The sequence below is a fragment of the Phycodurus eques genome, chromosome 12 (genome assembly GCF_024500275.1).
Source record: "Phycodurus eques isolate BA_2022a chromosome 12, UOR_Pequ_1.1, whole genome shotgun sequence".
Lineage (NCBI taxonomy): Eukaryota > Metazoa > Chordata > Actinopteri > Syngnathiformes > Syngnathidae > Phycodurus > Phycodurus eques.
Window position 1 is genome coordinate 17563708 of NC_084536.1, and position 14389 is coordinate 17578096.

The 14389-nt window shown below is 42.1% G+C and overlaps 1 protein-coding gene across 1 annotated transcript in view; it reads right to left on the reverse strand.

Moving 5' to 3' along the window:
• Positions 1–14389, reverse strand: part of LOC133410516 (FERM, ARHGEF and pleckstrin domain-containing protein 1-like) — a 58426-nt gene that overhangs the window by 16202 nt on the left and 27835 nt on the right. The window contains exons 3-13 of the mRNA XM_061691803.1: positions 7072–7176; positions 6921–6963; positions 6727–6805; positions 5253–5350; positions 4908–5022; positions 2932–3079; positions 2770–2865; positions 2531–2694; positions 2385–2453; positions 2233–2308; positions 1553–1751 (exon numbers count right to left, since the gene is read on the reverse strand). Coding sequence (XP_061547787.1) covers positions 1553–1751; positions 2233–2308; positions 2385–2453; positions 2531–2694; positions 2770–2865; positions 2932–3079; positions 4908–5022; positions 5253–5350; positions 6727–6805; positions 6921–6963; positions 7072–7176 — 1192 coding nt within the window. The remainder of the gene's footprint in view (positions 1–1552; positions 1752–2232; positions 2309–2384; positions 2454–2530; positions 2695–2769; positions 2866–2931; positions 3080–4907; positions 5023–5252; positions 5351–6726; positions 6806–6920; positions 6964–7071; positions 7177–14389) is intronic.

A 14389-nucleotide genomic window follows, 5' to 3' on the forward strand; every position in this document is an offset into this window, starting at 1 on the left:
GACTTTGTTCAGACGACAAAGACAAACATTTGTGCAAAAGGTCTCCAGGGTACACAATCACGTTAAAGCTTAACATGGCACTGATTTTCTGGGACGCTTTTAAAAAAACATCCTTTATTCATACAGGCTGAGAACGGGAAGTCTCCAGTAGAGATGGGCTTTAGCAAATTAGTACAAAAAAAGTGGAACCTCTCAAGACAAACACAATCCATTCCAGGATGACCTTTGACCTTAACACCTACAACTTTTGAAAAACAGTACAAATTCAGAGGTTCAACAGTACTTATTCCACTGATTCCTGACCACTGTGCCGGGGCGGGAAAATATTCAGTTTCACTTAATTGGTCCAAAAATGTATTTGTATTAAGTACGACTAATATATCTTTGTTCATCTATCTATATCAGAAACCTATAGTGCTAGTCAGAACAATTAAATGGTCTTCTACTAGATCGCAGAAAGTACAATTAACCTATGTATATACCAGTTGCCAATCATATAGAATAATATATTGGCATTCAATTAAACAGGACCAGATTTCAAACTGAGTGAGTAAATTTGTGATTAAATTGAGATGTCATTATTATCTCAGTATAGATACGTTTTGTGACATTTCAATTTGACAGTGTGCTGATGTAAAAATCTGTGCCTTGGCTCAATAAAGGTTGGGAAAGACTGTTCTATCAGACTAGCCATTGATTATCTGAAAGCTGTCGTCGTCGCTGAAGGTGTGGCATCCGTCCTCGTCTGCCTCCTCATCCAGCTGGAGGCTACCAAATGAAAACTTGTTTCTCGGTATGGGCCATGTGGCCTCAGCCACATCCCCAAATTTAAGTTGGCTGTTGCCATTCCCCCTATTGCTCTCGACCTCAGACTCACTGGACTCCGAAGCACTAGTGTTACAGCCTTCACTCATCTGAACTGCCCCCACATGTGTGACACCAGCCTGCCGTTTACTCCCTGGACCGGTCTTAGATCTGCCTGGGGCTGTGAGCCCGTTAGCCAGCATGCGGCACTCAAGAGCAGCCATTCGCTCCGCATCGGACAGGTCGGGTTGGGGTCCTCGCCCGGGAAAGGACATTGCTTGATTTGGGTCGCCGTGAGGGCGGTGTTTGGCTTTGTGGTGTTTCCGAGAGCGATGAGAGCGGCTTGGGTTTGATTCAGTACTCGTGTAGCCATTTTGCTCAGCGTGACTGAGGAAGGTGCCCATAACAGGAGTGACGGGGACATTTGGTGATCTCTTTACTTGTTGGACCACATCCAGGCTGCTGCTGTGTTTATCTGTACTTGTCCTATGCATGTTGGGACCATCCAAATCATTAAGCATACCATGTAGCGGTTCAGAAGAGCTAGAGTGGTCCCTGTACTGCCTACTACCCTCAAACTCCTCCTGGTAGACTTGCACAGGCCCATTTATACTTCCAGAGCCTGACCGATGCTGAAACACAACCTGCCCCGGAGTCCAACCAATCGAGTCCCTGCCTGTATTATAGTCCCTAACTTTGTCAATGCAGATGGAAGAGCAGCCGCCTTTAGCAGCTCGAGAAGCTGAACCTGTTGCCAGATGTTCAAGGTGAGCCGGCCGAGTCAAGTCTCTCGCTTCCGCATTCCCAGGTGGCGATTTGTCCTCATGGCCATTGTTCTGGTGAGCCGGGCTCACTGGAGCTTCGGGTGTTTCTTGTGAACTCACCAGCGCCGACTCCTTCCAGTGGTGCTGCGAAGGAGCGTCAACTCTGTCCCCGAGAGCACCACTCTGAAGTAGAGATTTAGCTCAATTATTGATAGTAAAAGCTTGTACAGTGGACCCCCACTATATCGCGGTTCATCAACCGGGTCCCCGCAGATTTAAGCAATGTATTTTTTTTTTTTTTTTTAACAGAATACAGCCAAGTGCAAAGTTAGAGCAGCAAGAAGAAGAGGGCGACCATTCAGTATAATACAGTACCATGTTTTTCTGTTTTAATATTTGTTGTTCCCACAGAGCAGAGAGAATATATGCCCTATATATATTGCCCTCTATAAATGTGTTTAAGCAACTGGGAGGGGTAAAATTTATTTTTTAAAAATCATATGGTCTATCTATATACTGTAGTGGTATATAGTATATAGCTGGTGGTTCTGGAACATATCTCCCACGATAAATGGGGGCTCACTGTATTTTTTATTCATTATAAAAGTACCCTGAGAAATGGTGAAAACATGCAGGCCCATGTGTCCACTGTAGACAAACTCACTTCTTTTGGCACTTTTTGGTAGCGTGGAGAAGGCAAAGGAGACAGGCGGCTGTTGTGTTGGACTCGACTATGTTTCCTAGCAGACAGGATGTCAAAGGTCAGTATTGAAAGAAACACTCTCCCCGTGATGAAATAGGTCAAATGCTTTTTACCTTTCGAATGGGAGTTTTTTAAACTCGGAGTCCCTCACAAAGTCAATCACCTGCTTCTGCGTGCGGCCGCTGTGGAGACATGCAAAGACACATTCAGTGGTGAGTAGAATTCTGAGAGGAAAAGTGCAGCCTTGAGCTTTTGTTACCTGAATCTGAAAGAGGAGCCTCGTGTGAACAGCACAGGCTTGGGCTTGGGTTTGGGTTCCTCAAAGAGTCGGAAGAAGGCATGGTATTCAACACAGATCTTCCAGAAGAGTTTACAACAGTCTCTGCTGGCCATCAGGAACTCCAGAGTGTCTTGATATGAACTCTGAAGAATACGCACCCCAAATGCTTAGCAAAAGTTGGCCTTTCTTATACAATTTGTTTCAGCGGAGAAACTTACATTTCCATCAGCCCTCAGCTTGATAAGGAAACGTTTCCTCTTGAAGCTCAGTTTACGTACTTTAGACCAGTTGAAGGAGTTTATCTTCGTGTGTCCCTACGGAGATTAATACAATCAAGTTAGCGTGGGCTCTAAAAGACCACCTAATCTAGAAAAGTTTACCAGAAAGACCATGACGCCCGTGTGTGCCACAGCAAGGCTTAGACGCGAGTCTTCGCGGTCTTTTGCTGGGTGGAGACGAATCCCATACATTTCCAGCCGGCGTGCCACTTCTAGCAACTGGAAGTCGGATTCGGCCGGTGTATGACCACTAACAACACAAAAGCCCAACAACATGTATTTACGTACTTGTTTTTACTGAAGAGAAACTAAACCAATGTATGGTTGAGACACAGTAAGGGCATTGTCATGTACAGTGAACCTCGGCTATATTGCGGTGCATCGTTTGCGGCCCCTGCTATATGGCAGATTTTTAAGCGATCATTTATGGGTTTTTACAGGATACATGCAAGTCCAAATATAGTTTTCCTGTTTTAATATTTGTGGTTGCCACAAAGCAGAGGGAATACAGCATATGCCTATGAGTATTGTTGCATGCTGTTTGTACAGTATGTGGTGCTGCTCCATGTGTTAAAGTGGCAGTTATTTGACAGTTTATAATTACTGTAATATCAATGCTTTTATCTGTTAGCCTGTCTATGGCGATTTGCATTATATGTTAGCAATAAGCCAGGTGACTTTCAAAATTATATGGTTTTGTTGAACATTATGCAATTTTTAATTCTGTTTTGTTTTATTCGTCAGTTTTATGGTAAAGTTCAATTGGGAGTGGCAAACAGCTCGAAGCAAGCATGCTTTGCTTCTTATTTGGAGAACCGTCGCCAAGGAACGCTTTTAAAGTGTGCTTTAATAAAAGTAAATGTCTTTAGAGTGAGTGGGAAAGGTAAAACAATAAAAAAAAACTGTTGATATAGTCTATTTTGCAGATTGTGGATGGGTCTGGAACCTTTCCTTCGTGATAAACAAGGGTTCACTGTCATCCTAATAATCCTTTGGTCGATATATTGAACTTGTAGAAAATGTTCAGGCAGCTTGCAAACACTAGACTTTAACACAAGGGTTACCAAAAGCACTGCATTCAATGTGAACTGTGAAAAGTGTGAAAACTTGAAAATTTGAAGCATAGTAAATAATTGATTAGATTTTTGCCAGAGCGCTAAAATCATGATGGCACATTGTTTTCAAATAAGAAGAATGGTGTCTCGGCTGTCGCCATCTACAATCACCTAGTACTGTACTGCCCTAGTCAATAATATTGCCTCTTGTGTTAGCTGTAGTGTTGTTTTAGTGCTAGTGTACTATATACAGAGAGTTGTGTGCAGTGCTTGTAAATAATGTCAGACCAATTAATTAAATCTTATGCCATCCATCACTGATAAGTACAATAGTCTGAATGCATGCAGGTCGATTGTGTTTGTGTACAATTTTGTGAAACGTTGTCGAGAGAGGATTAAGTTTTCTAAATTCTTATCAGCAAAGAAGGGTTCCTTCCGCCTGCGTTCGTTGAACGGCTTATTTTCACGTGGCACCACAGCTACGAGAACCGGAACTTTAGTTATCAACTAGGAACGCCTCCGTGGGGGGAAAAAGCGAAAGTGAAAAGAAAGGAGTACATTAAAAGGAGGTCGTTTTGAGGACCATTCACCCGCATAGAGTCCATCAGTTTGAGGAGTCGCTTTTGCCTTCAATTCAAACTGTGAAAAAGGACCCTTGACTTCACACAACACCCCAGAACCCACCTTAAAAATCTGAAGAGTGCTGACAACAGCTGTGAGTTATTTGGTGCATGAACACAGAATTTCACTGAGCAGCAGACAAATTCAAATCCACGTGGGGTCGGTAGGGATAAAATGCCTCACAAAAGACTCTAGAGAATATACGACCAAGTCGTGCACATCACATTTTCTTGTGCAAGTCAGCCATTCCATTTGATACAAAACATTTAATATTCAATTGAAATTATATATTTTTTTAAATATAAAAATAAAAAAAGAAATATTGCCAGTATGCTAAAACTTGGGTAAATGTATCTGTTTAACCATTGACCTTAAAAATAAAAAGGGCAGCACCATGCTTACATATTCATTGAGTGGAACTCCATCATCTTGTCAATCAAGGGCATCTGATCAGGGATGTACTTATTATTTAGGAGGTGTGACCGACACTGGCTTTCCTCAAAGTCACCAATCTCAGCTGAAAAGTAAAAATAACAAGGATAAGTCAGAAAAGCAATGGAAACAATGCCAAAAGTGGAAAATGCGCTGCAGCTCTGAAATGTCATGTTTCTGAGAAAGCAACATGCATAGGAGGCCTAATTGATGACACTCTCGAGTCAGAAAGCCTACTTTTGTCTGTCGACTTATTGGTCTCTGGGATAAAAAAAAAAAAAAAGGAAAAAAAAGGGGGAACTCTTCAGCACTCACACTGCATAATGTGGGAGACCATCAGCGCAGCACTTGTGTCATTGCAGGTCAGACGCCCGCTGGAAAGATCCTGTTTGATCTGGAGGGCAAATAGATACCTAGAAAAGAGGATAGGTGGTTCCATTTTGAAAGGTTTTCAGCTGATGTTTAGCATCAGACAACCTCAACAGTCGCACAAAACCTCCCTTTGATGCTGGTTGGCTTCCAATTTGCTGAACTATCAATGAAATTGTTTCCATAGAAATCAAATATAATGAGAAAAAATTATTCAAGGTTTGATTTTAACATTCTTAACTGTCATAGAAATGTAAAAAAAAAAAACAGAGTTAATCACCTGATAATAAAGACAAAGTGAAACTAAAATGGAACTAAATTAAGAGTACAGTGAAACCCCGGATATTTGGTGGCATTGGTAAATTCACAGTATTTTGGAATGAAAACCTTTTTTGTGTTCTCCAGGCCAAAGCCCTTTCTAATGTAAAAGTATTATTTTGACATATCTTGGTGCCAAGGAACTATGTCAAAGTGAGTTGAGGAGCTTCATTCGGACAAAAGTAGTGCTTTGCCACCATCTTCCAGTATATATGGCCAATTATAAACCTTTTTTTGGGAGGAAGGCATATCATCTACCCACAGACTTCCGCTATTTGCGCCGGGGCTCAGTCCCTATCCCCCTGCACAGTAGAACTTAAATAGCAATGATAGGAGTACTGTGTGTCTTTGAAGGAGGGTTTCATTACATTACACTACTGCTGACTTTGCCTTGTACCTTCCATTCTTCTTTCAGTAATAATTATTAATTTAAATTGCCATGCAGCACAGCATTCCATCACATATTCGCGATTCGCTATTTTCTAATTTGCCTTTTTGCATATTTCTGTTAGAACCTATTCTCTGTTATTGGGTGCAAAAACGGACCAATTCTTTTTTTGTGCTCTGTCTAATAGAAAAATATTGCTTTGGTCACCATCTTGTGGCATCTTCATGTCAAGGAACTATGTTGAAGTGAGGCAAGACACTTCATTGATTGATTCATTGATGATTGTCTAACAGGAAGGTTTTGCTACCATCTTGTGGCATTTATAAATTATAAATTATAAACCTTACGGATGTTTGCTATTCGGAGCAGGGCTTGATACACACTGTATTGTACTGAGCTGCCAGGATGAGAGTACCTCTCTCCTATGGCTTATGCCTATGAATATTTCCATACTTTTCCCTAAAAAATAAATAAATAAATAAATACAAAAGTCCATACTCAAGTTAATCCTTCAGATGCTTGTTGAGTCTGAAGTTTTTTGCTACTCTTAATTTACTCCAAAATATTGTTAGAACTACAACTTGTACAACATCTGTCATTGAAAGTTCCACTTTACATATGCCTCTCATTTCTTTAAATAGGCATATTGCAAAGTAGAGTAAATGCCAAGTTAATGAGGCGAAGATAGTATTAATAATGTGGAAAGAAACCCACCGAGTCAGCTCCTCCAGCAGCTGGGCATGGTCTGGAGGAAAATATTTCACAGCAAACCGCAACGTCGTGTGCTTCGGTCCTGTTAGGAACATATGAAGTAAGAAAATAGAAATTGCCAGAACTCTGTTAAATTTACACCTTGATAAAAAGCTCCCTGTTGGAACACGAAAAAAAAGAAGAAAAGAAATACTTACGTCTCAGCTGTTTGATAATAGGCTTGATAGGATCCAACCAAACCTGTGGAGAAGATAACATCACAATGTAAGTGGTCTTCTGAAGAGACATTTCCTGGCTTGATAAGGGGTTCCAATTATCCAGTTCACTTTATTTGTCCTTCTCGCTCACCATCATCTTTTGATGGTTCTGAAACTCCAGGCCGAAGTAATCGCCCTCGATGAGATTCATGTGGGTGCACACCAGGTCGAATAACACCTTGCCTGAAGCTTTGACCTGTGGTCAGAACACACAAAAAAAAAAAAAAAAAAACACACATTGTGGACATGAAGAGTCGTGTTACATCCAATGACATGATGACATTTTACACAGATATTTAAATAACCGGTGTTGGGCAAGAGCGGCTCTTAAGGTAGCGACACTACGACCGTAACTACATTTCTCAGTAGCGTGGTTGTAGTGTCCACAACATTAAATAGCTTTTTAGTTGCAAAGCTATACTTCCATAACCACATAGCAATAGCGTGGTAGTGTTCACGGAAGCGACATTTCCCCTGGGACTTTTAGACCTGAAGATGCATCTAAGTTTGACATCACGCTAGCGCGCAACTGGGTGCAAATGGTGGAGGAAGGGGCAGAGGTGTGTACATCTCGTCAATCTCCATGGGTCATACCTTAACAAATTCACGCTACTTATCGAGTCCTCACAGAACATTTATATGTTCTGATGTTTAGTGTGCGACCCCAAAAGGAAGCTCTTGTCAAGATCCAAGTCCAGCACAAATTTAAGGACACACATTTCTGGTACAGTATGTGGAAAGTCAACAACAATCCCCAGCCAAACTCGTCATCATGACTCACCAAACAGCAACAGCTAACATAGCGCTAGAATAAAACGGTGTGTGCGTGCGCATGTGTGCATGTGCGTCTGTGTGAAAGAAATTAAAACAGAAACCGGTAGGGAACATGAGACGACAGATGAGGCTACTTTTCAGCGCAACTTTGGGTTAGGTTACTCAGAAATATTTTTTTGTGCAGGTTATTTTCTCAGCAAAACTACATTTTTGTGGTCTTTGTAAATAGTTAATTGGTTATTTGATATCCTAAAAAGCAAACTATAACATAGGAGAACAATGCCCAGTTTGGCTACTACAGTATATCACATTTTTTACAGTACACACTGTTCAGTTCAGTTGATAATAACACAGTGCTGTCAATGCATTAGTTCAAGAAAGCTCAAAAGCTAAGATTCATGACAAGGCAAAGATTTTAGAATTAAGTTTTCATTTATAGTCTACCCCAATAGCACAATTACAAAACTTTTAAAGAGGCCCCACCCAACTAAAGTAGAGTTGATATAGTTTAGCTACTTTTGACATTTTGTTGTAACTTAGCTAAAGTGCTTCACAAGTCTACAGTTTACAAAAATCAATGACATCCTCAGCTACTCAAGCTACATTTACAGTAGAATAGCGTAAAATTTAGTTGGCCAAGCTACTAAATTTTCAAAGTAGCTTGTCCAACACTGTTAATAACAATCAACTGGACTTCAATTGGCCCGTTGTAAACCAACAATACAAAAGGAACATCCAGAAACAAAGGAGAATTCCACTTTGGGGACAGGTCAAACCCCTGGAGGTTAATGACACAAAGCAGAAAACAAGTCTAAACTCCTCCATGAACTCCACCCCACTAACAAAGGCAACACTACAAAGCCAACTTCTCGGGCTATTGCCGCACAAGTCGCCTACAGTTTTATGACAAACTTTCTGTGCGGTTCCCTCCGCTGTGATGGCATGCAAAACAAAGCAAACATGGACACTAACACTTCTATGGCAGTAAGGTAAACGCACCTCTCGTGGGACACAACAGCAGCATTTTGTGACTGGTTTGCATAAGCACACAGTGAGTGAAGATCCCCCTGACTCTGCTAATGATCTACTTTTGTGTGAGGGAATGTTTCCAGGAAGCTGAGTCTCCTCTAATTTTACACCAAAAGACAGAGTTGCTGAAGTGGAAAAAGAAAATCCCTTGTAACAGCTCACCCAAGTCTGATGTCTTGAGGGTGTTGTGCTAAGGTCCTTTTAATGCTCCATCAATTAAAACAAGCGCTCCATCAGTGTAGTGTAAAAATCTACACTTCCACACCCAAAACTATAATCTTTCTTTAACAACCCCCACATTCCTCCCCTCACAAACCTCTCCACACCCTATCGATAACACGGTGTACAAACATCAGGGGCATGCTGCATTGGAACATGGTGCAATGAAAACCGATGAATTGATTGTGGATTAATTATGTCGTGAAAAAACAGACAAAATGGGAGTGCACTACTTTGCTGGAACAGCATGGACGTCACTGATTCATTCTCAACTAACTTGTGACCAGAAAAACAACAAGATGTACATCCTGCAGAATTCACTGAACTGAATAGCATTAACCTGCTTTGACACTGGCATAGAAACAGGCGTTTAAAACATTCACTTTGTATGTCGGAGAGGAGTTAAGTTTGTAAGATGAGTTTGAAATGATATTAAACTGTTTGAGAGGCGCACTTTGTGGTATACTTATGATTTAAACTATTAATAAGGAGGGCAATTATAAATATTTTCTGTTGGCATCAGTTACTTTACAGCAGGCTCAGTCCATATCCCTCACAAATAGCGGGGCTTTAGTGTAAACATTTTTGTTGTTCCACTACGGTGAACAACATTTTGTGAACAATCCTTAATAGGAACAGGCTCGCTCTATTATTGCCCAACTATTACTCTGCAAAGTTAAGGGCATCCTATGCAGACAAGCAGCTGCTACCATCTGATGATAAGGGTTGGAGGAGTATGGCCCAAACAATCACTGGCAAAAAGTCTACTGTTCTTCCTCACAGACTGCTGCAAGCAAAGTGGCGAGACATAATCATATGTCTGAGCATAGGCTTGGGAAAATAGAACAGAATGACACTTAATGCTGTGGCGAGCAGATGTCGAAGACGCGGTGGGCAAGTGGGCTACATGTGCTTGAATCACCGGGCCAACCACCTGCCATCACTCACTGGCAGGATGCCAGTGAGTGTGGTCTTGGTGCTTGCAGGTGTGCCACACATTGGCACTCCTCAGCACTTGTGGGCGGATTTTTTCCCAACCAACCGGGCTTGTTTGACACAGTCTGTGACAGAAATCTATTTAGGTGACTAATAGTCAAGCAAGGCATTCTCTGCTGGCCTGAATACTATCAGAAGCGAAACATTTACAACCTAAATTCTTATATTTGATCCATGAAATTTTATTAATTATTCCCAACAGTCTATTCTCTTCATTTTATAGCATATCTTTTGGCTGCACTGCTTCCAACAGTGGATATTAGACCCCCCCTCCCCCGCCCAATCAGATTTCAGCCTCTATGTGCTGCCGTGTCAATCTAATCTGCCCCGGCCCTTCATAATCAGTTGTGCTGTTTGACGCAACTTAAACTATATTACTAATGGGGGCTGTTTCTTAAACAAATCAGATTTCACATTCATCCTCATAGGGTCAGCCGAGGCCAGCGAGCTGGCCCTCAATGACGACCAACTTTTAATGTCCTCTGATTCGTTAGTCAGAGCAAAACTTCTCACAGCCAATTTCGACTAGCAAAACAGCTCTGTAGTGATCTGCACTCAAAAATACATTAAATAATCAGCATCTCTGTTGAATATGATCTATTTATGTTTTTGTATTGATTCTGAACTGCTCCAGATGATGTACGTGCCACTGTTGCGTGCTGTTACTGTATATTACATTTATGTGTAGTATTGATGGTTTCTATAATTCTATAATCTATTATAACAATAATGGTATGAAAAGGTGGCATAGGTCTCCACTAAAGGCCCAGCCACAGCAGGAACTGAAGCAGCAAACAAGTTGAGTCAGGGTCTCACAGTTTTCATCTTCTGCTCATGCACATTTTCACAACATTTGGCCATCTAGAATGAAGAAACTAAAGATCCAAACCATCCGGATGGTGTGAAATCAACACACATAGGCTCTCTTTGTGCAGTCATTGATGTTCCACTTTCATTTTATACCAGCTAAATTTCAATATCGGAACACAAAGAACAAAAGGTGAAAACAATAAAAGTTAAACTGTGCTTTTGTCAGACTGAAGCACTCTCATATCCTGCCTTGTACATCTACTGTCATTGAAAAATAAAGCAACATCCAATCCATCCGTGCATGAGGCTGCAGGCCGATTAGATTTGGGGGCCTGATTAAATGCAGCTGTTGCACTTCAGAGACACGGTGCAACCACTCGACACTGCAACATTTGAAACAATCAGGCTGTTTGGAAAAGCTCTTGACTCAGAGTTTGACGGTGGTCATGCACACACTCACACATCATTCACTCTCACGTCTTGATGCGACAGTATAATATCGGTAGTGGCATATCAACATGTCTTGGATTCACATCTTATATATAGCATTTGGAACAAGGATTTTTGTAACAACGGGGTGTAAGAATCTCTCTAAATTTGCACCACTCCTGTTTTCATTTGAATGTTGTACAGAGCAGCAGTTTTAGAGTGTGGTTATTATGACGTCAGACAAGATTGCAGGTCCATTCATTCCTCACGTGAATGCCGGAAGGTACCGTACCATGATGCAAGATGAAATCTGGCCAGTTGGTGCTTGGGAGAATGTTTAAGATTATATTTTTACGCAAGCTGGGGCCCCTCCACATTTTGTTTTTGTTGTTCATGAATGGCTGAATGCCCACTTCCTAGGAAGGTGGACGGGTCGTCATGGTCTGTTATGATTAACCAGCCAGGAGTGCAGACTTAACACCATGCGACTATTTCTCTGGGTTTGATTAAAGGAGCAAGTCTACTGTACAAAATCAAAGAATTTGGAACAACTTGAAGGGCAAACATGAGAAGTTATGTCTTCCATCCCACAAAGGTTTCTGGTGAAATCAGTTAACGTGATTCCTGAAGAGCTTGAAAAGTTGGTTGCAAATGATGGTGCCCTTCTCATATCCACTTTTTATAACGATTCATAAATTAAAAGACAAATACAAAAATATGAAATACGAAAAAGGCGGCACGGTTGGCCGACTGGTTAGAGCGTCAGCCTCACAGTTCTGAGGACCTGGGTTCAATCCCCGGCCCCGCCTGTGTGGAGTTTGCATGTTCTCCCCGTGCCTGCGTGGGTTTTCTCCGGCCACTCCGGTTTCCTCCCACATCCCAATAACATGCATGAATTGGAGACTCTAAATTGCCGTAGGTGTGACTGTGAGTGCAAATGGTTGTTTGTTTGTATGTGCCCTGCGATTGGCTGGCAACCAGTTCAGGGTGTACTCCGCCTCCAGCCCGATGACAGCTGGGATAGGCTCCAGCACGCCCGCGACCCTAGTGAGGAGAAGCGGCTCAGAAAATGGATGGATGGATGGAAATACGAAAAAAAAAAAGAATCACAGTAAATAAATAAAGCCCCTGTAAAATGAAAGGAAATGTCTTCTAAATTGTACATATAAATTGAAGCTTCAAAATCATGAAAAATAAACTATCTGATCTAAAATGCTGAATGGACTGAAACCAAACCCTGCTTAACATTGTCAACTGTCAATCAAATACCATTGCTACAACCCAGAAACATGGATGCTACTTTGTCTAGCATATTTCTTATGCCTAAACATAACTATATGTTTGAGCCACAACAAAATATTGGCTTAAAACCTTTGGTGGTTGGAATGTAACCCACCAGGTAGTTGCGAGGCTTTTGCATGCTGCAACAACGAGACGCTCTAAAAGAGTCACGGGGGGGTGGGGGGGGGGAGGGTGCAGTGCTGTGCGTGGCCACCCCAAAAATCAGGAAAACTAAAATGGTAAAAAACTGTTTAACCCTATATCTCCACAAATAGGTACAACATGGGGTCATAGGGTCTATAAGTATTTAAAAATAGTTTATTCAATCAACATGTATAAAATACTTGACACCAATACAGTATACTGTACATAAGATGCACAAGTTAACCTCTGCATCCTTATTCTGTGTAGGACGGGGAGAATGTAAAGGGCATCAGCTCGGATCATTAGGTTTTGACATAAGGGCGCCGTTTCTGTTTACGTGTATCACCACTTGAAATCATGCTCGCACCACTACACTGACCTCCGCATGCCCCCTCCCCCGTTGATAGAGGATGTCTAAACAAAGATGACAGCAATGTCTGCATACACATCCACATGGGCTTACACTGCAGGGCAAACTACACCAAAAACCTCACCCAAACCCCCACCTTTAGTCAGCAGCTTCTAGCAAATACCAGCCATGAAAGGTCAGGTATATCATACTGTATTGCTACTTTTCCCCTCCAGGAGATGTTGGTATGGCCCAGTTCACCAATGATGTGCCAGCCTTGGCAGGGCTTACCCACACCGCCCCCGACACTCGGAGGATGTCTGTATGGCAGGGGTGGTAAGCACACTGCCAATGCCTGTAGGCTCAAGGGGGAACAAAGAGAAGCTTGTCACAGGGCACTAGAGGAATAAATGATGGCATGTGAGTCAGCTGCTTATCCATTGTCGGAGAGAGTATGGGCTGGGATATAAAAACTGGACTTTCCGAGTATTCCGTGGCCTTTCTGGCTTGGATCTAACTGGTGGAATAATGTAGCGTCCGTCACACAGCGGGAGGCATAGGCCTGTGAGGAGCATCATCAGAGGCTCAAGGTCAAGGATGACAGTGATTTAAAGGCAGGGATGTGCATTGACGGGATGCATCTCGAGCAAAAATATTGCCAATAACATTGATTGTCTTCAAGAGGATGCAGCGTCACTACCAGTGCAGCAGACAAATCTGGATGCGATTGAACTTTATAAATCAACCGTGGCGTTTGCACTCTCAGGATTGTGTTCAGATTACTGAAGTGCTTCCAGTAGCAGGAATATTCATTCCCACACTGTAGTGATTTTATAGAAAACATATGTGAATACTACACTGACTTCCTGGCCCCATTTCCCATGGGTTCAGCAGTACCCCAACTATTTACCATATCATATATGAGGCATTTCTGCACAGTGGTGACTTGGCACGTACTGTATGAATGGATGTGCATGCATAGGTATACACACACAGAGAGGTCAGTGGCAGTGAGAGCTCATTGTGATTCAGGTCATGCACGGCTGAGGTTCCCGGGGTGGCTCAACTACAAGCTGCAAGCTGACAGAGAGAGAACGGAGGGTGCAAACCTGCTGATAATCACACGCACAGACTCTCGCCCAGCACGTATGGATGCTTTGTCACACATATGTTTGTCATGTGTACGCTCAACAACAACAGCTTTACAGGAGCCCTTATCCTAATAGGAAAACAAAACTGGGCCAATGGGAGAACATCCAAATAAGGACATTCATTGCTTGGAAAACCTTTTGGTTTTTTACTACCCAACAACAAAAACATTTAAGGAACGGTGACATGGGGGCTCCCACAGCTGTCAAGAATCATCCCCTCACAGGAG